The following is a 25,953-nucleotide window of genomic DNA, read 5'->3' on the forward strand; positions in this document are numbered from 1 at the left end:
AAAGTTCGAAACATTAAATTTTGATCAGTTGTTTTTCAGCGATGTCAACGGAGACCAACATGAGCGTGGATGATTTTCAAGATGAGGTAGGTTCATAGTTAATGTTTATCTTATCCGTTACTTAGTGAGATTTGGTATCTGTCTGTTTGAAGTTGAAACTATATTATTAATTAATGTACTATTATGCTACCTTTTAATGCTCAATTTGGAGAGGGAGGGAATAATGTAGTTGTTCTGTTGTTATATTTGTCTGTTTGAAGTCCATTTCTTTTATTAATGGAATATTTTACTTCTATAATTAATTGAGCTTTGATATCTGCTTCAAACAAGCTGAAATTATACTATTACTTCTATTAATATACCTTTTTTTTTTTCATGTATGTTCACCTCAAACGAGACACGTCATTACTTGAATGTAAGGAGCTACTATTAAAGACCATGATCTGGGAAGATGAGCAAGATGTTGGTTTACATTGCATCTAAACTTCTCCATGTCAGTACAGTCAGAGAAGCAGGTAGCAGGAAGGGAGTTCCAAAGTCTGAGGGAAGAAACTATTTTTAGAGTAGAAGTCTTTCTCGCATTTAGGCATCTCAACAGTGAAGGGGTGTGATTTTGTGACTAAAGGGGTTTGTTGGAGATATATACATCATGGGGGCACAAGTGCAACGAGTTCATCAGAGCACATTTCATTAAAATGCCTGTAAAATAGGCACAGGGACGCAACATTGCAGCAATGGGACAGGGGTAGGAACTTAGTTGACAATGTGGGACCTATTAGATTGGAGACTTTTCTTTAGATCCTGTCCGAGAGAGAGACAGACTAGCGATGTATGATCAGCCCAGATGTGGCAACAATACTCCATGCATGGGAGAATGGTGGATTTGTAGAGGTATAGAATACTCTGTTCAATGCTCAAATTAGGGGTGGATAGTATCTGTTCTTTTGTTATGAGATAATCCTCCCAGGCATTATCTTTTTTTGGGGAGGTGAAAGTAGTCTAGTATCTATTCCATAATCATGATTCTACCTTTCCAGCCATGAACTCCTCAAGTTTTTTAAAATTAGGGTAATGTAATATTTGTTCCGTTGTCATAGTAACATCCTCCCAGGCATTATCTCCTTCTTTATGGTGTTGGTGGTGGGTTTGTGTATATCAATAAAAAAGTTGTAAAAATTGGCTGTTTATTAGCAAATGCAATGCTCATATTATATGGATGCCTTTGTTCGGTTTTGAAAGACAATGGATATCCCCAGTAAGAGTAACTGTGCGTGTAATTGTGAGACGAGTTGCGCAATTCTCAACCAAACTTCTCCTGAATCGACACTGCTTGAGTCCAGTGGCAAGGAGAAGTTCAGGATGACTGGAAACAATGCTGAGATAAGCGGAGAATACATACAGCATCAATAATTCCCAAATAGTCGCACATTTTAATACTGACTAGGCTCAACATTGCTTAACTTTGTTGATTTAATGGGAACCAATGTGTCAGTGTGATTATGCTATATATATATATTTAAAAAAATTTTTTTTTTTATTACATTTTCACCCCAAACAAGGCACATTGCCACTTTGGTGTAGGGGGCTACTATCAGGGGCAGCAACTACTGGGGCACTATGTAGGGATTTGGGCAGCAAGATGTCGGCTCATGTTACACTTGAACTTCTGCATGTCAGTACAGTTGGGGAAGTAGGAACCTGGAATGGAATTCCACAGTCTAGCGGTTCTGGAAACTACTGGAGTAGAAGGCTCTCTTACATCTAGGGATCTCTACTGTGAAGGGGTGGGATTTAGCTGCTTGTCGGGAGTATTTACGTTGTGGGGGCACAAGTGTCTGCAGTTCGTCAGAGCATTCACCATTAAAATACTTGTAGAACAGGCAGAGGGATGCAACATTTCGTCGATGGGACAGAGGCTGAAGCTTAGATGCCAGTTCAGGGCCTATCAGATTGGCGACTCTCTTTTGAACCTTGTCTAGGAGCGAGAGACTAGCAGCAGATTCACCAGCCCAAATATGACAGCAATACTCCATACATGGGCGAATGGTGGCCTTATAGAGGTATAGGATACTTTCAGGTGTCAGTAGTTTTCTAGCACGGTAGAGAGAGCCTACCTTCTTCGCAGCGGCCCTGGCAATGTTTTCAATGTAATTGTTCCAACTCATGTTTCCTATATATATATATATATATATATATATATGTATATATATATATATATATATATATATATATATATATATATGTATATATATATATATATATATATGTATATATATATATATATGTATATATATATATATATATATGTATATATATATATATATGTATATATATATATATATATATATATGTATATATATATATATATATGTATATATATATATATATATATATATATATATATATATACATATATATATACATATATATATATATATACTCATATAACCACATTGACATACCCGTTCTAATCAGATCACCAAAGTTAAGCAACGTTGAGTCTAGTTAGGACCAGATGGGTGACCATTTGGGAATTTTATGCACTGTATGTGCTCTCCGCTTATCCCAACATTTGTTTCCAGTCATCCTGTACATACATTTCACTTGCCGCTGGTATTTAACAATGTCGACTCAGGAGAGGTGTGGTTGGAGATTGTGCACCTCCTGCCACAAAAAATTTCATTCGCAGGCTTCCCTTCATGGGTATCCATAGTCTGTCAAAGACTGAAGGAACCCCATTTTTTATATGCTCATATTATATATACTAGCAAAAAATATGCATCCAGGAGGAGCATATTTTTGCTAGTATACTGGATATTTTTGAGTAACGCATGAAATGTTTTTGCAATCAATATATAAAGTTATTTTTCGTATTTGCAAAGTTAGACCCAAATAGCATTTAACCAAATCAAAACTTTCTTTCTGACTAGCTGATTTTCATTTGTTAGTGGTATGTACCATGTTATTGACAATATAATAATTTTCTTTGTAAAAATTTATTTACAAAAATTATGTAGTTCGCCCAACACAACTTCTAATATGAAACATTTTTAAATAATTATTTAAAAATAAAAATTAGCAAATTATTTTAAAAGTTACTAAGTTTATACAATACAACTTCGAATACGAAAAATTTTTAAATACTTTCCCAAAAAATATAAGTTAGCAAATGATTTCAAATTGAAGAATATAAAAGGAATTGGTGCAAGTCTATAAATGGTCCACAAGTAATCTTTTTTACTATAAAAATCTTAAAAAAATCTTTATAATGTACGTACTTGTCACTGCATGAAAATATCATATTCCAAAAATCACGTAAATCGATCAAGTAGTTTTTCTTTTTATTTAAGAAAATCAAATATAAGACATTTTATTGAAGAAAAACTTCACAACATGTTGTTTTTGAATGATACACTGCTAGCGACACCTATTGGAAATGTTTGGCATATAAGACCTGAAAGGGGCAGACAATCGACTTTCTACACTATAGAAAAAAACTTGGAAAATTAAGACATTTATAAGTTTTTAAGGATGTTGAAAACAAAAATAACGTTTAAAATTCCAGCAAAAGAATTTTATGTAAATTGAGCACCCACATGTTGACGCTCCTCCAACAAAAATTCGGCAAATGTGTATTTCAGCGGCGTAAATTCAAGTTTTTTACACTAGTGGTGGCCATAAAGTGGGTGATCATTATACGTTAAATTATTATAGAAAAGTGATACCCCACTTTCTTTAAACTAACATTTCTTCATATCTTGGAAAGTACTCGTTTGCTGGAATTTTAAACGTTATTTTCGTTTTCAACATCCTCAGAAACTTATAAATGTCTTAATTTTCCAAGTTTTTTTTCTATAGTGTGGAAAGTCGATTGATTTTTGGAATATGACATTTTCATGCAGTTACAAGTACGTACATTATAAAGATTTTTTTTCAGATTTTTATAGTAAAAAAGATTACTTGTGGACCATTTATAGACTTGCACCAAGGAATTTTCTTTGTTATGTTTAAAAATGTGCCAAAAACTAAAAATTAACAACTAAAATGACTTTCTGCACTTCAGGCAATATCACATAGGTACAACTAATGAATAAGTAAAACAAACAATTTATTCAATCGAAATATGATTGACTTGAAATGATTTACTTTTTTCCAGTGATCAAATGATAATGTGATTCCGAGACAAACACGGTTTGTAACATTAAATTAGTTTTCGATAAGTTATATTTGGCCTAACATTAGCACAGGATTGCTTCCCCAAGGTCTACAGCATGATAAACACTTGTCTTCATAGGTGATCAAGTTTTTATTAATTCCGTTAATTATTTTAATTTCTTTCATTGTATTCATTATGATTCACCTGTCATATTATCCTTAAGTATCTTTTAGCCTTGATAAGTAATGGCTCATTCGTACAAAAACAAACATGCAGAATGGAAAAATATAAATGAGATTTTCATCATTTCTTTCCATGTAATTTTGCTGGCCAAGATTCACTTCCATACTTCGTTCCATGAAGCATGTGTACATGTGATGCTAACAATGTCGCACCCCTCCCCATCCCCATGTATAAGGAAGTAAAAGACGATAAAGTATAACAAAAATAAGTTTACCAAAAAGAACAAACAAGAGTATAAGATTTATCGCAAATTGTAGTCAGCTGGAATTCAGGGAAATGGAAGAGAGATCCACAGGCGTGCAGTTCTGAGAAAGAAACTTTGTTCATGGAATCTACGTTTAGGTTTAGGCACAGATAGAGAGTGGGGGAAATTATTGATAGTGGGTTTCAGCAAGACAAGTGTTTTTCGTGAAAGACTATAGATTGGAGCTCAGATGAGCACTTGCCATGAACAAATTTACCAAATTTTCATTACTAATGATTACTATATTTTCCAATTTCTACTGTACACTCTTTAACCCTTATCCTTGAGTGGCCTCTTGGCCTTGATAATGTGGTGATGCCTGTGTAAAAAAACAAAAAAAAAACACAGACAGGCTCGCAACATCTCTTCTGTGGGAAACAGGTTGCAGGGAAGAGAAAAAAAAGCCTATCACCTATTAGGCTATGAAGTCTATTTGATCTCTGTGAAGGCAGAATAAAGTGCTTCTAGCAGCTCCTGCTCAGATGTGGCAGCAGTACTCCGAGGCACATGTTGCCTCGTTCGCTTCCTAACTCCGACTGACTAAGAAAAGTTTGTTCCATCCCTCAAACACGTGAATTTATCTCTGTGTCATATCGTTCGACATCTGCATTTCTAATGCATTTTGTCTGGGGAGCTAACTTTTAAGTCCCCACCTTAATCACGCAGGTTACAAGGTCTCTTTCCATTTGCTGCCAGGTTATTCTGACATGTACTTAATGTAACCCTCACCAAAATTCATACTAGTTAATATAATCTCTACTTGCTAGCGTAGGGTCTAAGCCTAGGACTTTGCGATGATAGATTAATATAAGAAAGAAAAGATCAAATTTTCAAGTTAAATAAAACTTAAAAATAAAAAGCAAAGAAAGGACCTCTTTAGGCCATGGTATTTCGGAACCTAATGCTTTTCATTAGAAAAGGAGAAAAAGATAGGTTTGTTGAGGGGTCAGGATGGTCTGCTTGTGTTATTGACGATCCCGTCCCCATGTGTATGGTGAATGGGATGGTAGAAGGATTGATAAGCAAAAGGTCTCATAATGATGACGAAAAACGTACCGGTATAAACCAGCGAAAGAATACAATTTATTTACATAAGTTTACATGAGAAATATTAAGAAAGAGATAGAAAGAATAAGAGTTCGTTGAGAGATGAGTAACGTTACTTGCGATTGATGAGAGGCTGACAGGTTCGTCCGGTAAGCTGGTTGGTGGCCGATGCCACCAGAGTGGTTCTTGAATACATGTTGACTGCTTGAGGGTTCAGCACGAAAGAGAGAGAAATATAAGAAACAGGAAATGGCGTATACCTTGCTCTCTGGTGGCCAAGCATGTGTCACCAGAGTTAAGGGGCGAGAATTGAGTTTATCCTGGGAGTACTGTTTGTGTCTGTGTGTCAGTTGGCTGGGAATTTCCATTCCCACAGGTTTATATATATACAAAAAGATGCTGGCATAAATATATTAGCTTAGAAATGAGATAGAAATATACTATATATATATATATATATATATATATAGTAGTAGTAAGTTATAAAATATATATAGCAATTAAGCTACACAGAATATTCCGTGTTTCATCCACGCTAGGATTCGTCAGGCTTATGCGAAGAGTTATGGTTGTCTCATATTTTTACACTTAAGCCAAACTTAAGTCGCGTGATGTTTGAACTTATTAAATTCTTGCACCTGACAATTTCACTTTAAAAACGTTAAATTAAGACAGTGTTCACTTCCTCTCCCCTCGTGGCCGAGGGAGTTAGACGTCAGGTTTTTTTCTTTTCTTTTCCACCTTCGCGTCAAGGCTTCAGGTTCGAGCCTACCTTCCTACCAAAACTTTTTTTTTTTTTTACACCTCCAAACACCTGGCAACGTTTTTTTTTTTTAAACAGGGTTGTTTAGATCTAAACACAGCATACACACCTCCAAACACCTGGGCAATGCCGGGCACCCTGCTAGTGTTAACATATTAATTTATTTTTATTTTGGACTACTAGTCTCATCTTTATTAGTTGTTGTTTTTTTTCATCTTTTATTGGATTGTTTATTCACAACGTTTCGGCCAACTAATTCCTCTGGCCTTCGTCAGGTGGTAACCGCGACGGTTAATTGGCCAAAAATGTGGTGAGACGACAACAACTACAGATGGCAGTGATGGCTGAGAATGCAGTTAGGAGATTCGAAGTTCCTATCCGTCGCGGTTACCACCTGACGAAGGCCAGAGGAATTAGTTGGCCGAAACGTTGTGAATAAACAAATCAATAAAAGATGAAAAAGCAACAACTAATAAAGATTAGACTAGTAGTCCGAAATAAAAATAAATTAATATATATAATGCTCATCTCAAAAAATGAATTCCAATTAAGGAATAATATATATATAGTGTTAACATAAGTCAGAAATACACTTGAAGGGAACAAACTTCAACAAAGTATTTAACACAGTCAAAGGGAGATCATTCAAATAGATTATTTTTTTCAACAAAAAAAAATCCATGAAAGTCCGGAATTGATGTATTCTTAATAGAATCTTTCGGATCAACAATTCAACCATTAGTCTTGGATATGTATGCACGTCTATGCTTTCACTATCGTGATAGGTTTATTTGTTTACAGATTATTTTTATTAAATTCTTTTATTACTATATATAATAATAGTTTGATGTAAGATAATTGGAGCTTTCTTTGTTATTAGAGCGAAAATCGAAATATTGAACTTCAAATAAAACCAATGCTATCTACTTAATTGTTATGTTGCAGTAATGAACATATTCAAAAATTATGAAAAACGATAGGGTAGAAAATGAATTATTAATGAAAATAGTTTGCAAAGAAAATTCCTATTTACAATGCCTCCCCACGGGACAGAGTTAGACACCAGGGTCGTTTTTTAATGTGGAGAAAAGGAACAAAAATAAAAATTCTCAGTCATGAAGGATTTCTCCTCCACCGACAGAGGACAAGAAATTGAAGTGGAGATCTGAAGAACAGATACTACACTTTGATCTGGACCCGAAGGCCAGATAAATTCGGCTAGATATTTGCAAAGAAAATTAGTGAAAATTGAGTTTTGTTAAAAAAAAAAAAAAGCAGGAGAGTTTGAATTGTAAGGACAACGGATAGGTGTAAACAGGCGAGTCGGATGTGATTGAGCTAGGAAAGGTAAAGGCAACCCACCCCAGGTATTCGGCCAAGTGCAAATCATGTGATGTCTTCAGAGGAATTGGACCAACAATGGACCACACTAACCATGATTTCATCTCCGGCATGGACACATAATGATATGAGAAGAAGATTAGTTTTACCTGAAATTCAATATTTTGATTTTCAATTTCGCTCTCATAATAAAGAAGCACCAAATAACCAAATCAGTTTTTAATGAATCAATGATTTTATAACAAACATTTTTTTTTTTGTTTTGCTAGTGGGAAGCAGATGATCTTGATGATGATTTCCTGATCGCAGCCTCGCAGGAATCCTCGTCACTTGCACAGAATCTTCGGAACAGCAACGCAGACGAAACACCACGGCAACAACAACAGAATAAAAAACGTAGCTTCAGTCCCTACGAAATAAATGACACTTCTGTTCTGCCTCGGAAGAAGACATCGCGATTGACACCTACCACGAGCAACATCCAAGACGGATTATCACCAGCTTCAGGTTTTGACGACAGCACACATTGTGTTGACAACTGGGACGATGATGAGATGGAGATGGCCATGGCAATGGATGCAGACTTGTATTCGCGTTGTGTTTCAAAGGCCCCTGCTAAAGAATCCTCTTCCGCTGGATGTGCCGTTACAAACAAACCGGGTTTAATGTCTGATCGTGCCAAGAAAGACTGTTCACCTATTACACTGTCATCATCATCGTCATCATCCTCTTCATCCAGACCATGCCAGTTATCTGGTTCTCTGGTCAAACCCCCTTCTCAGTCCGGTCAGATCATAAAGTTGAGCATGGAAACTCGGTCGGAATCAACAAAGATAACTGCAAATTCAAGCCCGGATGATATTCTGAAAAAGTTTTTTGAACTTTGTAAACAAAAAACTAATAACGCAAATGCCTATTCTGATCTGATGAAAGGTGAGCAAAATTATTTGATTATTTGATTACTATAATTACTTCTATTACTATAATTATTATTATTATTATAATTATTATTATTACTACTAGCAGGACCTGTGGAAATTCCACAGGGGGCTTATTCATATGTAATATATTGATGTTGGCATTCTGTAGATGTTCAATGTAAATGGAGATGCTCTGATATTATTGTAGCTCTTTTGTTAAAATGCAAAAGTATTTATCTAAGCTAGCAGGGACACTCGGCAAAGCCAGGTCGTAAAATACGCTTACATATGATATTTAAATTCTTGTATATTTTGTATATATTATTTTAGAGTTATTGTTCTATCGATTTTTATATATTATAAAGTTGTGATTGCAAAAATAAAAAATATATCTATATGGCTTGGGTTCATCAGCTTGAATCGAAACTGAATCCCAAACTCATGAATATATATATATATATATATATATATATATATATATTAAGTAATGTGATTTATAATTTAAAAGTTTTAAATTTTTTTTAAATTTAACAATCAAAATTTAATTAAATTAAAAATCAGTTTCATAAGAAGGAACAACAACAAAGTCAATTATCTGTACGATCGTTTCGGAAATCCGTGCTTTTTATTTGTGGTATACATGAAGTCACGTAGAATAATTATACATAGTTTTTTTGTTAAGCACGGTCTCCTCATCAGCAAATTTAGGAGGATTTCTATTGAATTGAAAAGACACCAAAAATAAACCTAGCATTAAAAGTAAGGCAGATGAATCTGAAAAATTGAAGTAAAAGGTTTGGATATAAAATTTATAAGAAAATTAATAAGAAAATTTGTATAGGTTAGAGATAGAAATGAGTAGAAAAAATATATATATTTTTGAATTTACATAATAAATTTGATTTAAAAATATATAGATATATAATTACCTTTTGGTTTTTCTTTTCCAACTATAACTCTATCCAACTATATTTGGCAACTAAAAAATAGCAATATTTCTTTCAACTTAAAATGGCAAATAATTGAGACTTGCAAATCATATAAACCAGGAGATAAATTTTGTACATTATGTACAAAAGAAACCCTAAAAATTTTAAAATATGAAGATATAAAAAGCACAACCAAACTAGTAAATTCAAGACACGAGCTTCTATCGTGTAATCATAAACGTTGGTTTAAATTTAATAAATATAAACCACCTTAAATTATTAAAAATTACTCATTAGTAAAAATAGATTTTTTTTTTTTTTTTTTTTTTTTTATTAATAAATTAAGTTAAACCAATTACCGCCCTTAGACTCGTAAATCAAATAATAAATAAAGCCATGACAATTATCTCCCCTTAAAAACTTGCAAAAAAAAAAAAAAAAAAAAAAAAAAACTCTCTCTCTATAGATATTAACTGTAGCGTCTCTAAATCAAAATACGCTAACGGAAACAATTTACTGCACGAGCGTCGCCCTTTTAAAATTCATCATTCAATAAAATAAAAAGCTATAGCAAACATCTAAATGACTACTTTAAATACAGTTCCTGATTTCAAAAAAAGAAAAACCAAAAGGTAATTATATATCTATATATTTTTAAATCAAATTTATTATGTAAATTCAAAAATATATATATTTTTTCTACTCATTTCTATCTCTAACCTATACAAATTTTCTTATTAATTTTCTTATAAATTTTATATCCAAACCTTTTACTTCAATTTTTCAGATTCATCTGCCTTACTTTTAATGCTAGGTTTATTTTTGGTGTCTTTTCAATTCAATAGAAATCCTCCTAAATTTGCTGATGAGGAGACCGTGCTTACCAAAAAAACTATGTATAATTATTCTACGTGACTTCATGTATACCACAAATAAAAAGCACGGATTTCCGAAACGATCGTACAGATAATTGACTTTGTTGTTGTTCCTTCTTATGAAACTGATTTTTAATTTAATTAAATTTTGATTGTTAAATTTAAAAAAAATTTGAAACTTTTAAATTATAAATCAGATTACTTAATATTGAATTAGCTCTAGGACATTTAACTATCGAGCTTATTATATATCTAAATTACAACGAGCATTTCCTGTATTTTAATTAAACTAGTAATTTCACTATTACATTAAAATACACTTAGCTCTTTAGACTATTATTCTAATCTCCTTTAAATTATATATATATATATATATATATTATATAAAAAAAAATAGATTACTAAAGTGCCATCAGCTGAAACCGAAACCAAGTTTTATGAAGAATTCTTGATAAAATTATTTAAAAAAAAATAAATTATTGGAGTGCCATTAGCTATAATCGAAACCAAAACCAAAACTTATGAGGAATTCTTAGTAAAATTATTTATAAAAGCAATAGATGACTTAAGTGCCATCAGCTATAATCGAAACCGAAACCAAAATTATGAAGAATTCTTGGTAAAATTATTTATGACATTAAACGACATGGATGTAAACGTGACACAAAAAAATAACACACACACTATCATATTAAATAGATTATTACTATAATTATTGTTATTACTATTATAATTATTATTACTATAATTATTGTTATTACTATTATAATTATTATTACTATAATTATTGTTATTACTATAATAATTATTATTATTATTATTGGTTTACAAGGAGCTCTCACGCAGGTCATCAAATATCTCCCATTTAAAACAACCTGTGATGTCCTCTATTACTATAATCATTATATTATTACGTTTATCGCTCTGTCCATTATCATACTGTGCATCCCTAAAAAGGAAAGTAGAATATTTCAAATAAAACTTGTCACCCCTTAAAAATTAAAAAAAAAAAAATTGGAGTCGCGGTTGAGGCAAAGCTAATAAAAATGATTTGGCTTTCTTGGCCTTTTGACTTGGATCAAAGTGTAGTATTTGTTCTTAAGGTTCTACATTTCAATTTCTTCTCTCTCAGTGGAAGAGAAATCCTTTACGACTAAGACAATTTTTTCTCAACGTTAAAAAAATGACCCTGGTGTCTAAATCTGTTCCGTGGGGAGGCATTGTGAATAGGTACTATGTTTAATGTAACAAAGTTTTAATATTAAAAAAGTAACTGGAAAAAGTTATTTCTGATTTAATTACAAAATGCCCTGGAAATGCCATTTCTGATTAATTATAAAATGCCCTGGAAACATGAGGTCGGTTAAAAATTTAGGGGGGAAACCAGCTCCCCAAAAGGGGCACTCTGGTCAATAACAAAAATAAAAATTGTATCAGTAATGAAGGATTTCTCCTCCATTACTTTATTTCATGTATATTTTTAACATTGGGGTGGGAAATATGAAGTCGGTCTCGGAAATGGGAAATGGCTGAAAAAGTTTATGATTTATACATTACTTTATTTCATGTATATTTTCAACAGTGGGGTGGGGATTATAAGTCAGTTCCCGAAATGGCTGAAACAGTTTACTATTTAGACATTACATTATTTCATGTATATTTTTAGCAATGGGTTGGGGATATAAAGTCAGTCCCGGAAATGGCTGAAACTGTTTATGATTAAAACATTACATTATTTAATGTATATTCTCAACAGTGGGGTGGCAGACATGAAGTAAGTCCCGGGATTGAATGAGATGTGCAAATATATAATATCAGAAAGCGTTGCCCAGTATTGAATGACATAAGTGGAAAACATATAGTAGCAAAATACCCAGCGCCGCCCGGGATCGAATGAGATAGGTGAACGATATATATTAGCAGAATATGCTGCGTCACTCGGGATTGGATAAGATAGGTGAAACATATATACTATGAGAATACCCAGAATTGATTGATTTGTTTGTAATGAAATAATCAGCCAAGGCAATATATCAAAGTTATTATTTAAGTAAGAGGGAGTGACATAGTGGGTTAAAGTTATGAAAATTATTGTCAAAATTAGTAACATGTCCAGGAATTATGAACAAAGATTTAATGTGAGTTAATCGAGTGTGCGTTTATAATAAAATAATCACCCCAGGAAAAATATTAAAGTAAATATGTTAGTAAGAGAGGGCGATAAGGATGGTTTAAATTATGAAAAATAATTGTCGAAATTAGTAACATATCCAAGAATTATGAAAAATGCTATGTTATTTAATGTATTAGTGTGTTTGCCATGAAATAATAAGACCAGACAATATATCAAAGTTATTTTAGGAAGTGGGGTGATGATGTGGGTTAAAATGATAAAAAATGATTGTTGACATTAGTAACATATCCAAGAATTATGAGAAATGACGAAATGTAAGTTAATTGATTTGTGTGTTTGAAATGAAATAATCATCCCAGATAATATATCAAAGTTATTATTTTAGTAGTGAAGGGGTTGATAATGTTGGTTAAAAATATTAAAAATAATTGTTGAAATTAGTAACATATCCAAGAATTAAGAAAAATGATGAAGTGTGAGTTAATTGATAGTTGTGATTTTATGAAATAATTAGCCCAGAAAATATATCAAAGTAATTTTTTAGTAAGAGAGGGCGACAAGGATGATTTAAATTATAAAAAATTATTACCGAAATTAGTAACATATCCAAGAATTACGAAAAATGACGAAATGTGATTTAATTGACTGGTGTGTTTATAATAAAATAATTACCCTAGACAATATATCAAAGTTATTATATAAGTAAAGGGGAAGGAGACAAGGAGAGCTTTAAATTATGAAAAAATATTGTCGAAATTAGTAACATATCCAAGAATTACGAAAAAATGATGAAATATTAGTTAATTGATTGGTGTGTTTGTAAGGAAATAATCAGCCTAGGCAATATATCAAAGTTATTATTTAGTAAAGAGGGAAGGGCGAAAATGTGGGTTAAAATTATGAAAAATGATTGTTGAAATAAGTAACATATCCAAGAATTATGAAAAATGATTAAATGTGATTTCATGCATTAGTGTGTTCGTAATAAAATAATAAGCCCATACAATATTTCAAAGTTATTATTTTATTAAGGAGGGGGCGATAATGTATCAAAGTTATTATTTTAGTAAGGTTGGGCGACAACGTTGGTTTAAATTATAAAAAAATATTGTCGAAATTAGTAACATATCCAAGAATTACGAAAAATGATGAAATGTGAGTTGATTGATGTGTTTTTGTAATGAAATAATCAGCCTATGCAATATATCAAAGTTATTATTTTAGTAAGGTGTGCGATATGGTGAGTTTAAATGATGAAAAATTATTGTCAAAATTAGTACCATATCCAAGAATTATTAAAAATGACGAAATGCGAGTAAATTGATAGTTGTGTTTTTTTATAAAATAATCAGCCGATACAATATATCAAATTTAATATTTTAGTAAAGGGAGGGGCGATAATGTGGGTGGAAATTATGAAAAATTATTGTCGAACATAGTAACATATTCAATAATTATGAAAAATGATAAAATGTGAGTTAATTGACCGGTGTATTTGTAATGAAATAATCAGCTCAGGAAATATATCAAAGTTATTATTTTAGTAAGGCGGCAGTACAGTTTTATTAAAAAACTTGAATAATATGATCGTGCCTTCATTCATGCTGAATAGAACGCTCACAGCATGCCCAGCAACAATATATTGCATAGGAAAAATGCTGCTGTGGAATTTCCACAGGTCCCGCTAGTAATAATTATTACTATTATTGGCTTACAAGGAGCTTTCACGCAGGTCATCAAAGATCTCCCATTGAAAACAACCTGTGATGTTCTCTGGAAGCTGTATTACTATAATTATTATTATTACTATTATAATTATTGTTATTATTATTATTACTATTATAATTATTGTTATTATTATAATTTTTATTATTACTATTATAATTATTGTTATTACTATACTTATTATTATTACAGGGTGGAACGATAAATCTGTTGTCCCAAAGAAAACAACACTTTATTTTTATTTTAAATTAAGACTAGTTGTAATTAAAATATTAATTAACAGATGAATTAGTAACAGTTTTTTTATGTGGTTATACTCTTAGTCGCTGACTAATGTGTTTATGGATTTGGCTTTGTATTTAGAATTTCTGTTATATTGAAATGAACATATTTTTGTCTCATATTAATCTTTTTAAGTTTTATATATATATTCATCTTTTTTAGTTTTATATATATATATATATATATATATATATATATATATATATATATATATATTCATCTTTTTTAATTTTATATATATATATATATATATATATATATATTGTATATTTCCCCTTTCTCTCATTCACAGATCTATTACTAATAGCGGTTTGATATCTGTCTGCCTGAAGACGAAACTATACTATTACTTTTATCAATAATTTTGTCATAAAGAAAATAATATAGTACCTATAATATGGTGAAACATTTTAAAGAAAGCTTCAACCTGACGCTATTGAACAACACTTGCTTTTTTTGTCTTAATGAAAAATTAGCTATTATTATATTCACATTTAGAAATAAATTGATGATCTAAAGAGATGAAATATGTATTAATTGTAAGCACTTCATAAATTTATCTAGGATGAATATAAAAAATCTTTCTATGGAATTAAATAATCATTGAATGTAAATTTTTTTAAATTAAGTTAACACAGGTTTTTTTATATGGTTATACTCTTAGTCACTGTTATTATGTGTTTATGTATTTGGGTTTGTATATATATATATATATATATATATATATATATATATTGTATATTTCCCCTGTCTGCCTGAAGACGAAACTATACTATTACTTTTATCAATAATTTTGTCATAAAGAAAATAATATAGTACCTATTAGTGTTGGGACGATTCCTAATTTTTATACGATTCCGATTCCGATTCCGATTCCAGGAAAATATTGATTAACGATTCCGATACCAAGTACGATTCCGATTCCGATTCCTAGGGAATTATTGTTTTGAAATATACCAGGTAGTTTTATACTTATGGTCGGTAGTTCCCAAATATGTTCCCTAACTTTGGAAGAGATATTTTATGTCTACACCAGTACACCATCGTGTTTTGGTTTAAATAGAATTATTATATAATAAACTAAACGGAAAACTTAGCAAAATTTATTTTAGAGAAAATTTATTTTACTTAATTGGAATACAGAAAAAAAACTCAAAGAAAATAGAATTTATCCTTCAGAGAAAAAACAAATAAAATAGAATTTATATAACAGAACAAAAACAAGAAAATTAGAGAATAAATACACACGATTCATTATTTTGGTCCTCATAATTAATAGATTTAATGAATTAAATAAAAAAAATATAGCGGAAGAGAAAGAAAATATATACTAATTAAATATAAAAAAGATAAATATTTAATTAAATAATTTATAAATGAACGTGCGTAATGAAAAAAAAAACCAATATACCATGTGACATGGCGCCGTAGATACAAAATAACCTTTCCAAAGTTAACGACCATATATGAGAAATACCATTAATCAAAAGTTTTTGTGTTTTATACCAAAAAGGTAGGTATAGCGAAAAGTTACAATTAAAGGAATTTCAAAAACGATTTTTTGTTTGGCTATTGATAGTTGTATTTGTGACGGCAGTTCTTCAGACCTCCATAATTCACAAGGAGTAGTTAACACATATTATTTTTTCTTACTTTTTCATTGCTTTTACACGTTGTTTCTAACGTGAAGAATAAGTTTAGCCAAACTAATTTTGAAATAGGGTATATCAAAGGAACACATATAAAAATGATACTACTATAAAAAACAAATGAAATACTAGATAAAATTGAGCAAACATAATTACCAAAATTACAGGAAACGATAAAAAAAAAAAATGGTGAAGTTTGTTGAGTGAAATGAATTATTGAAAGAAAATGAATTGAACTAATAGAAATGTTAAATAAAAAAATGTCACATTTCAATATTTTTTTAATAATTAAATTCTCAGGGTTGTCGAAATTAAGAATTAAGTGATTTTTTTTTATTAGACTTCTTTCGAAGCTTGTTACCATGAAAAATGCATTTAAAACCCTGTTTTTTTAAATAAATTTAAAAATAAACGCAATTAAAAAAATTTAATTGATAATTGAAACTTTAAAAACATATTAAACATTGAAAAATTACTTATCTCACAAATTAACGTCCAATAAAGTAGATCCAGTCTTCATACAAGAATTCGGTTTTAATAAATATATCTTTCCCAAACTTAAAAATTAAATCTTTTTTTTTTTTTTTTTTTTTTGAGAGAGAGAGTGCTTTAAAATCGCCGGGGAGTGCCGCCTAAAATTTTAAAGAAGTAAATTTTAGGAGTTTAGTGCCTTTCAAAGACGGTTATCATAATTTATTATCATCATTTAATTTCCTTTTTTTCCTCCCCCCCACACCTTTCCACGTGGTTCAGTAGTTAACCAGTGCTCCTGTTGCTGTCAGTCAGCTATCTTTACCTAAGTTTTAATTTTAGTTAAAAGAATTTTTCATGAATAGAATCAGCATTTTTAAAAATTATTTTTTTAGTTGTATATATTGTATTTACTCTTTGAAGTTAAGGAGGGTTAAAAAAATTAGTGACACCTAGATGGTGACGTAGGCAAAAAAAAACAAAAAGACACTGCGATTTCGACCCTCACTAATAAAACTGCTCTGAGTGACTAGTTGGTAATTTTTTGTTCCTTTTCTTTTTTATTTTGCTCCTCCAATTTATTTGGATGCATCATAGTTAAATGTTTTAACATGTTGGTTGTGGTCATGTTAGATGGTTTTATTCCTCGCGATATTTTAATTTGACAGACTTTGCAAATGGCTTTCAACTCATCATCTTCATCAACTTCAAAAAGTTTCCATGGAAGACTTTTTTGGACTTTGGCGTTGTGCGTTCTATCCCAACCATTATCAATGGACCAGAGGTCATCTAGTCAGCGTCAGACAGGGCCAAACTATTTGCAAAGAACTTTGCAGCTAATTCTACCCTATGCGACGAAGGCCATCAACTCCCCATATTTCCTCCTACAACACAGAACAAGCTAGGTAACATACAAATATCTGTGCATGAGGTCGCCAAGCTAATCAAGAACCTAGATTCTAGTAAGGCAACTGGCCCTGATGGCATCCCAATTATAGTGTTAAAAAAGCTTCAACCAGAACTTGCTCCCATACTTACGAAACTATTTAAGCGCTGCCTTAAGGAGAAGTGCTTTCCGACCCCCTGGAAGACCTCATCAGTTTGCCCTGTGTTTAAGAATTCAGGTGATAAGTCCTCTCCCTCTCAGTACAGACCAATAAGTCTCCTGTGTGTTATGAGTAAGTTGCTGGAATCCATATTCAATAGAGAAATAGTCAACCACCTCAGCAGGAATAACCTTCTTAGTGACACACAATATGGTTTCCGCTCTGCAAGATCTACCGCAGATGTGCTGACAGTTATATCCCACAGGATTAGTGAATTTCTTGACAAAGGCTTCCTTTCTAGGGCAATTGCTCTTGACATATCAAAGGCCTTCGACAAGGTATGGCATAAGGGTCTACTTCACAAGATTTCCAGCTACGGTATAACTGGAAATGTGTTCTCTATCATTAAATCATTTCTCTCCGATAGGCTCATAAGAGTAGTGGTAGATGGACAAAAATCGGAGGCCTGCAATATAAATGCTGGAGTCCCTCAGGGGTCAATCCTGGGCCCAACTCTCTTCCTGATCTACATCAATGACCTCCCTAAACACATACTTAAATCATTCATTGACATCTATGCTGATGACACGACCATCTACGGCAACACATCAAAGGCTGTAAATGACAAAGTTCTCTCGGATTCTCTCTCCTCTGATCTCGAGCGCGTGGTTCAGTGGGGGAAGATGTGGCTGGTTACCTTTAATGCATCCAAAACCAAATTCCTATCCTTACATCATCAACGCTCTGATCCCCAGCTGGCATCAATTGTGATGGATGGCTCTCGTCTGGGTGAGGCCCCGTGTTTTGACAAGCTTCTGGGTTTGACCTTTACTCCTGATCTGAAATGGAACACGTTCATCAAGTCTGTTGCCAAGGTCGCTGGAAAGATGGTGGGATCCTTCTACCGCTCCAGAAGATATCTCACTACTGATGCAATTCTCTATCTATATAAAAGCCAAGTATGTCCAAGGATGGAATACTGTTGCCATATCTGGGCAGGAGCTGCCAAAAACAGCCTATCATGCCTTGACAGAGTACAAAATAGTCTTCGTGGCTTAGTGGGGGATGCTCTTTTCTCTACCCTGCAACCTCTCTCCCACAGAAGAGACGTTGCGAGCCTATCCTTGTTTGATCATTATTTTCATGGCAGGTGCTCGTCTGAACTCCAATCCCTGGTCCCCCCTCGCCAATCTTTCACGAAAAACACCCGTCTAGCTGAATCCACTGTGAAAAATTTCCCCCACTCTATATCTGTGCCTAAATCAAAACGCGGATTCCATGAACAAAGCTTCTTTCTTAGAACTGCACGCCTGTGGAACTCTATTCCGTCTGCCTGCTTCCCTCCGGACTACAACTTGGATGTTTTCAAGTCCAACGTTAACAAATTCCTAATGAACCGCCCCCCCCCCCCTAATTAAACACTTCATCAAATCTCCACACTAACGTAATGTACTTGCAATAACCCTTATCCCTGAGTGGCTTCCGGGCCTTGATAAGTGGTGATCACTGTGTAAAAAAAAAAAAAAAAAAAATCCGCTAAAAAAGACAAAAAAAAAAATATAAAGAGATGGGGCGGTAAATTGTACCAACCGGTAGTTAACAAAAAAAACTTATAGAATTTAATTTTTGAAACCAATGTATAAAAGTTTACATAATGAAATGCAAATATGCATTTTCTTTTGAATTTTTTTTTTGGTTGACTGTGTTCAATTCACACATGGTTGATGCGGTTCAATATTGCTAAACTATAAGTCTTAAGTAAAATTCTATTCATAAATACTTTTTAGAATGAAATTATTTAATTAATCGTAAATATTATTTAGACATAAAAATTAATTGATTACAAAACCTTTTAAAAATATATATATTAATTTCTTTTTCGTTCAGCAAAAAACTGCGCAAAACACTTTTAATTTTCAATTTAAAATTCTAGAAAAAAGATTATATTATTCTGCTTTTAATATAATCAAATTCAGGGTTTTATCTTTATGGAGAAAAAAATTTAAAAAATGGATTTTATTTCAATGAAATTAAAAAAAAAACTTGACTGAATTGAATTAATTACCCTTGAATTAACGAAGGGGTTATTTAATAACTTTAGGTTTGGAAGAGATAGGTATGGGGTCGATTTTTTGGAAACATCAAAAGAAGCCGACAACTGTAAAAACTTTGCGAAATAATACAATGTGATCAATTTCATTTTAGAGATATTTCTTTCAAAAGCCTTCTTTTAAAAAAAGAAAAAAAAGTACATTGTTCTATTAAACCGTTTACTGTTTAAATAATTTGACTTTGCTCGTTTTATTTTAAGAAAATATAAGTTGAAAAAACATTTTCATTCAGTATTAGAAGATTTGTCAGTAAAAGAAAACAATCGCCAAAAAGATAAGCGTTTTTTTATTTTTACTCGCAATGTAGAGCCCTGCATACTTCTTTTCAAGTTAACTCTTTTGTAGTTTTGATTACAATAGATCTGAATGAATGAACCTTGTAAGGGAGGGGCACTAAGCATTGCCCTGTTAATAATGAATTTCTTTGGTTTCTTTTTATAACATGCTACATTTCTCTCTTGCGGTTAGAAATATCAGGAAATTTTTTTACTTTTTTTCAACATCAGACTAAAAGAATCGTAATGAAGGAATCGGAAAATTAAGGTACTTTTTAACGATGCGATTCCGATTCCGATACCTCCCAAAATACACGATTCTTACGATTAACGATTCCGATTCCGATTAATCGTCCCACCACTAGTACCTATAATATGGTGAAACATTTTAAAGAAAGCTTCAACCTGACGCTACAGAACAACACTTGCTTTTTTTGTCTTAATGAAAAATTAGCTATTATTATATTCACACTTAGAAATAAATTGTTGATCTAAAGAGATGAAATATGTATCAATTGTAAGCACTTCAAAAACTTACCTTGAGTAAATATCATAAATCAAATCTTTCTGTGGAATTAAATAATCATTGAATGTAAATTTCTTTAAATTAAGTTAACACAGGTTTTTTTTTATGTGGTTATATTCTTAGTCACTGACTAATAAGGTGCTTATATATTTAGGTGTTTATGTATTTGGCTTTGTATATGCATATCTATATCTATCTATATCTATCTATCTATATATATATATATATTGAGGTAGGAGTTTATGTGTGCATATTTTTATATACAGAGTGAAACGATAAACATGTTGCCCTAAAGAAAACAACACAACAGTTTATTTTAAAACTTTTATTGAAAAATCAATTCAGTTAACTTAATCATGTAGTACAGTTGACATCTATTCAATGTAGCCGCCTTCAGCCTTAATCACCGCCTGGATATGAGTCCGGAACTGGGAACATGTCTTTTCCACAAGCACTGGTGGGAGCTCAATGAATGCTCGGCAGATGACGGTGATCAGGCTGGCTTTGGTGTTGTGGAAGATCATGTTGGTGATGTTCTCGACGTATGACCAAACGAAGTAGTCCTGCGAGTTCAGGGCTCCAAAAATTAAAAAAAAACAACAAAAATATAGCTATCTGTTTTCGGTTTCAAATTAGCTATTTTATTTTTTAATAAAAAAAAAGTCATGTTAAGAGGAGACTGTAATTTTTTTATTATATTTTCTTTTTAAAGTGAATTGTTTTTTTCTTTTTTTTTTTACACAGTGGTCACCACTTATCAAGGCCCGGAAGCCACTCAGGGATAAGGGTTATTGCAAGTACATTACATTAGTGTGGAGATTTGATGAAGTGTTTACTTAAGGGGGCGGTTCATTAGGAATTTGTTAACATTGGACTTGAACACATCCAAGTTGTAGTCAGGTGGGAAGCAGGCAGACGGAACAGAGTTCCACAGGCGTGCAGTTTTAAGAAAGAAGCTTTGTTCATGGAATCCATGGTTTGATTTAGGCACAGATAAAGAGTGGGGGAAATTTTTCACAGTGGATTCGGCTAGACGGGTGTTTTTCGTGAAAGATTGGCGAGGGGGGACCAGAGATTGGAGTTCAGTTCGTTCCTTTATAATTTATATAAAAAACATTATTCAGAAAAACAAGACAAAACCCTGTGTTGTGTGTTGAATTTTCGTTGAAAAAAAATCTAAATTTTTAAAAATTGGTTCTTTTTAGCTTTAAAAGGTAAAAAAAGAATTTGCTAAAAAATTGTTTTAAATTCATCGTTATTGGTTTCATTCTATTTTTTATTCATTTTATTTAAAATGTGTTTTAAAAATTTTCACCTACTGTGAAATTTCCATGTGATCTGCCAGTCATCATTATTATTATTACTATTGATATGTTGTATTTCCGTGAATATATTCTGTACATATCGTGTTTGAATGATAGTGTTAATAACATGTTATAACAAATGAAACTTAGAATCAATATTTTACGTCAGTTTAAATGCTATTTAGGTCCAACTTTTGAAATCTCACAAGATTATTTTATATGTTAAATGAAAAATTTTATTTTGCAGTTGAACCAAAGCGATTGCCATTCACATACTTATTTGTGTTGCAAGAATGTCAGTTGCCAGAAAATGCATCAAAATTTCGTCTTAAAGTAAGTTGCATTTTGACTACTAATGGAGATTTGGTTCCTGTCTGTTTGGAGCCCAAACTATATTATTCTATTACAAATGAAGATTTGGTATCTGTCTAAAGTTGAAACTGCAGAACTATTTTTGTTTGAGCCAAGATATGTTCATCCGAATTTAAAAGTTAAAAACTGGAAGAATTTTCTTGTCAACCTGGGATAAATACATGTATGTGTATTGATGTCCATATTGCTACAGGGCCGTATCGCTTGGTATCTCTGTTGTGCATGTGGGTGTATATAGATGCCAATTTGTGTATACATAATGTTCTCTTTTCTTGTATGTATATTGTTCGTTAAGCTAGTGACTGCATGGGTGCATGTGGTGTTTACACATAGACAATTACACATAGATATAATTCAGCAAACGAGGCACATTAGAATTTAGAGACAGTTCTTTTACAAAGAGATGAGCATCTTTGCCAGCTTGGCACCAGACAAAGGAACACATACTTTCTTGATTAGTTCTTTGCCGTGCTGTCCTGAAATTGAAGACACTTTTTCTCTGAAGAAAATCATAACGACCAAGTTATATTTTATATATAACATTTATTTCTTGTTTGTGACTTCCCTCGAAGTTGCAGACTTTTCTATAGGTGTTCCTACATTCTTCTAGTTAGTATTCTTAAGTCAAATGCTTCAATGACTAATTGACAAACTCTAACTTCAACCTTTTCTGGTGAACTGCTTCTCACTACCTGCCTGGTCTGTGTTTTTATGAATATATGATCACTCTTTCTTTGTTCGTTATCTGATGTCATAATACCAGGTCAATCTTATTGTTTTTGTAAATTGTAATTTATTTTTATATCTTTTATTACCCAAATATCAATCAAAATTATCAGCTAAATATCCTGTAAATATTTTATTGTTTTAACACATTCTTCTGCCATCGAAAACATCCATTTCAATAACATTTTTCTCTTAGTGAAATATTTCATATTTTCTAACACTGACAATCACAATGCCATCTCCCTAACCTCTCCCGCTTCAATCGGGTCATCTGGTGCTATCTGGGAGTCCAATATCCAACAATAAAACTACTTGAACAATTTATATGATTTTTGGAATAAACAAGAATAAAGAAAAATATATATGATATACCTACCCATGACAAAACGAAAATATCATATTCCAAAAATCACATAAATTGATCAAGTAAATTTAATTTTTAATTAGAAAATCAAATTTTATGACATCATATGAGTGACTGTCTTGCCTGCCATTTTGAAAAAATTAAAAATAAACAAGGGAGATAACTCAAAAATAATTGAAGACTTGTAAGATTTATGCTGCGATGCCTATAAATTCCAATTAATCAGTTAAAAATGATTTTCTTTAAAAGAATAAAACTACTGCTGCAAGAAAGATGAGCTCCCTCTATCATACTAGAAAACTACTCACACATAAGAGTATCTTGTACCTCTACAAGGCTACCATTTGCCCATGCATGGAGTATTGTTGCCACATTTAGGCTGGTGCATCTTCTACCACTAGCCTCTCTCTCTTGGATAAGGTCCAAAACAGTCTCCAATTTAATAAGTCCCGTTTTGTCAACAAGGCTCTAACCCCTGTCCCATCACCGCAATGTTGCATCCTGTGCCTGTTTTATAGGTATTATAATGAAATATGTTCTGATGAACTCATTGCACTTGTGCCCCCTTCATGTACATATCACTGACAAACCTGCTTAGCAACAAAATCACACCCCTTCACTGTTGAGGTCCCTAAATGCCAGAAAGTTTTCTACTCTAATAGCTTCTTCTCTTGAGCAGCTAAACTTTGGAATTCCCTTCCTGCTACCTGATTTCCTAATTGTACTGATATGCAGAAGTTCAAATGTAACATAAACTAATATTTGTTAATCTTTCTTAGACATGGTCTCAATTAGTAACCCCTTATGTCCAAGCGGCGATATGCTTTGTTTGGGGTAAAGTGAGTTTAAAAAAAAAAAAGTGACTTTTGGAATATGATATTTTTGTTTTGTCAAGGTATGTACATCGTACAGACTTTTCTTTACATTTTTTTTTAATATGGGGGAAATTTTAGACGAGAACACACCATTCTTATTTCACTCAGTAACATTTCTGTTTCTATTTTTACGTTTTAGGGTTACGTTTCGACTTTACTTGGGAAACTAGAACGAACTGATCACAAATGGAAATTGATGTGTATGTTAAATGATGGAACGGGGACACTTCCGGTGCAGTTATCAAATGAGGTGAGCTTCTGGACCTTTTTTTACTACTTAGCAAGACTAAAAACCATTTGAGGATAAGAATTAATGAAATGATTAGATTGTCAGTTGAATGATGAAGATAATTATGAGAGGATTGAAAATGATGAATGGAAATGAATGACGATGACGTCATATGATAATGCTGTATTCAACTAGGAAGCATGCCAGCGAAACAGTGTTCCAAAAGTGGGCAGTTCTGGGAAAGAAGTTTTGTTCATGGAATCTGTGTTTACATTTAGGCACAGACAGAGATTGGGGAAAATCATATATAATGCTTGTAGCTAGTTGAGTGTTTTTTTGTGAAAGTTTGGCAATTCGATTGGAGTTCAATGAAAATAACGATAGAGAAAGGCTTGTGGTGTCTCTTCTGTGGGAAAGAGATTACAGGGAAGAGAAAAAGGCATCACTTACTAGATTTCGAAGCCGATTTTGAATTCTATCAAGGCAGCTCCTAACCAGAACTGGCAACAGTACTCCATTTTAGGATGTATCTGACTCTTATTCAGATAGAGGATCGCATCGGCAGTGAGATACTTACTGGAGCAGTAGAGTGATCCAACCATTTTACCAGCGATCTTGGCAATAGATTTGATCTATGTATTCCATTCTAGATCAGAAGTGAAGGTCAGTCCGAGGTAAAATAGCTTAGTTCTAAATTCAATTTCTGTTTGGTTAGTATAAGTTTTCTTATTAAAAGAGATAAATTGTAGAAAAAGCATTGCAAACATTAAAACATTTTTCCAAAACCTCTCACATCCAATGCATCTATCTATATATATATATGTGTATACTGTCTCATGTTGTAATTGCCATCAGATATGCATATTGGCAAAAGTCAGTGTGAACTAAAGAAAAGGCTTGGTGAACATAAAAGATAAAAAAAATAACAATTCCTTAAATGCACTATTCTCTCACACATTAGAACATAATCATTCTTTCAACTTTAAACACATTTAAAAGACGTGTATTTATATTTGCTTTCTTCTTTTTTAAGGTTCTTGTTCAACTGATTGGATTCACAGTGCAACAATCAATTGTAAGTAAATCAATTTTTTTTTTTTTTTTATAAATTGTCCACGATTATCAAAACCAAAAGCTACTCAAGAGTAATGGTTGAGATGGCTAGATCTTCAGGTGAATGATGATAAATACTATGAGAGAATTGCGAAGCTGCTGAAGGGTTTACATGTTATATTATTGTCAGAGAGCATTTCAGTTAGTTGGGGTCAAGTTTAAAGGATAAGGTTTGCAAATGATGCACGCTGCATCTTATCTCTATTTACCTGCCTCCCATGAAGACGGAGTTA

General features: G+C 32.2%; 1 protein-coding gene across 3 annotated transcripts in view; it reads left to right on the forward strand.

Annotated features, from left to right (window-relative positions):
* LOC145247543 (recQ-mediated genome instability protein 1-like) overlaps positions 1-25,953 on the forward strand; it is a 74,577-nt gene that overhangs the window by 40,520 nt on the left and 8,104 nt on the right. For all 3 annotated transcript variants that reach the window (XM_080109383.1, XM_080109384.1, XM_080109382.1), the window contains exons 10-14: positions 40-86; positions 8,064-8,727; positions 22,289-22,374; positions 24,518-24,628; positions 25,641-25,682. In XM_080109383.1, coding sequence (XP_079965509.1) covers positions 40-86; positions 8,064-8,727; positions 22,289-22,374; positions 24,518-24,628; positions 25,641-25,682 — 950 coding nt within the window. The remainder of the gene's footprint in view (positions 1-39; positions 87-8,063; positions 8,728-22,288; positions 22,375-24,517; positions 24,629-25,640; positions 25,683-25,953) is intronic.

Source organism: Euprymna scolopes, chromosome 25 (assembly GCF_053919585.1).
Source record: "Euprymna scolopes isolate OS-2025 chromosome 25, ASM5391958v1, whole genome shotgun sequence".
In the NCBI taxonomy this organism is placed as follows: Eukaryota; Metazoa; Mollusca; class Cephalopoda; order Sepiida; family Sepiolidae; genus Euprymna; species Euprymna scolopes.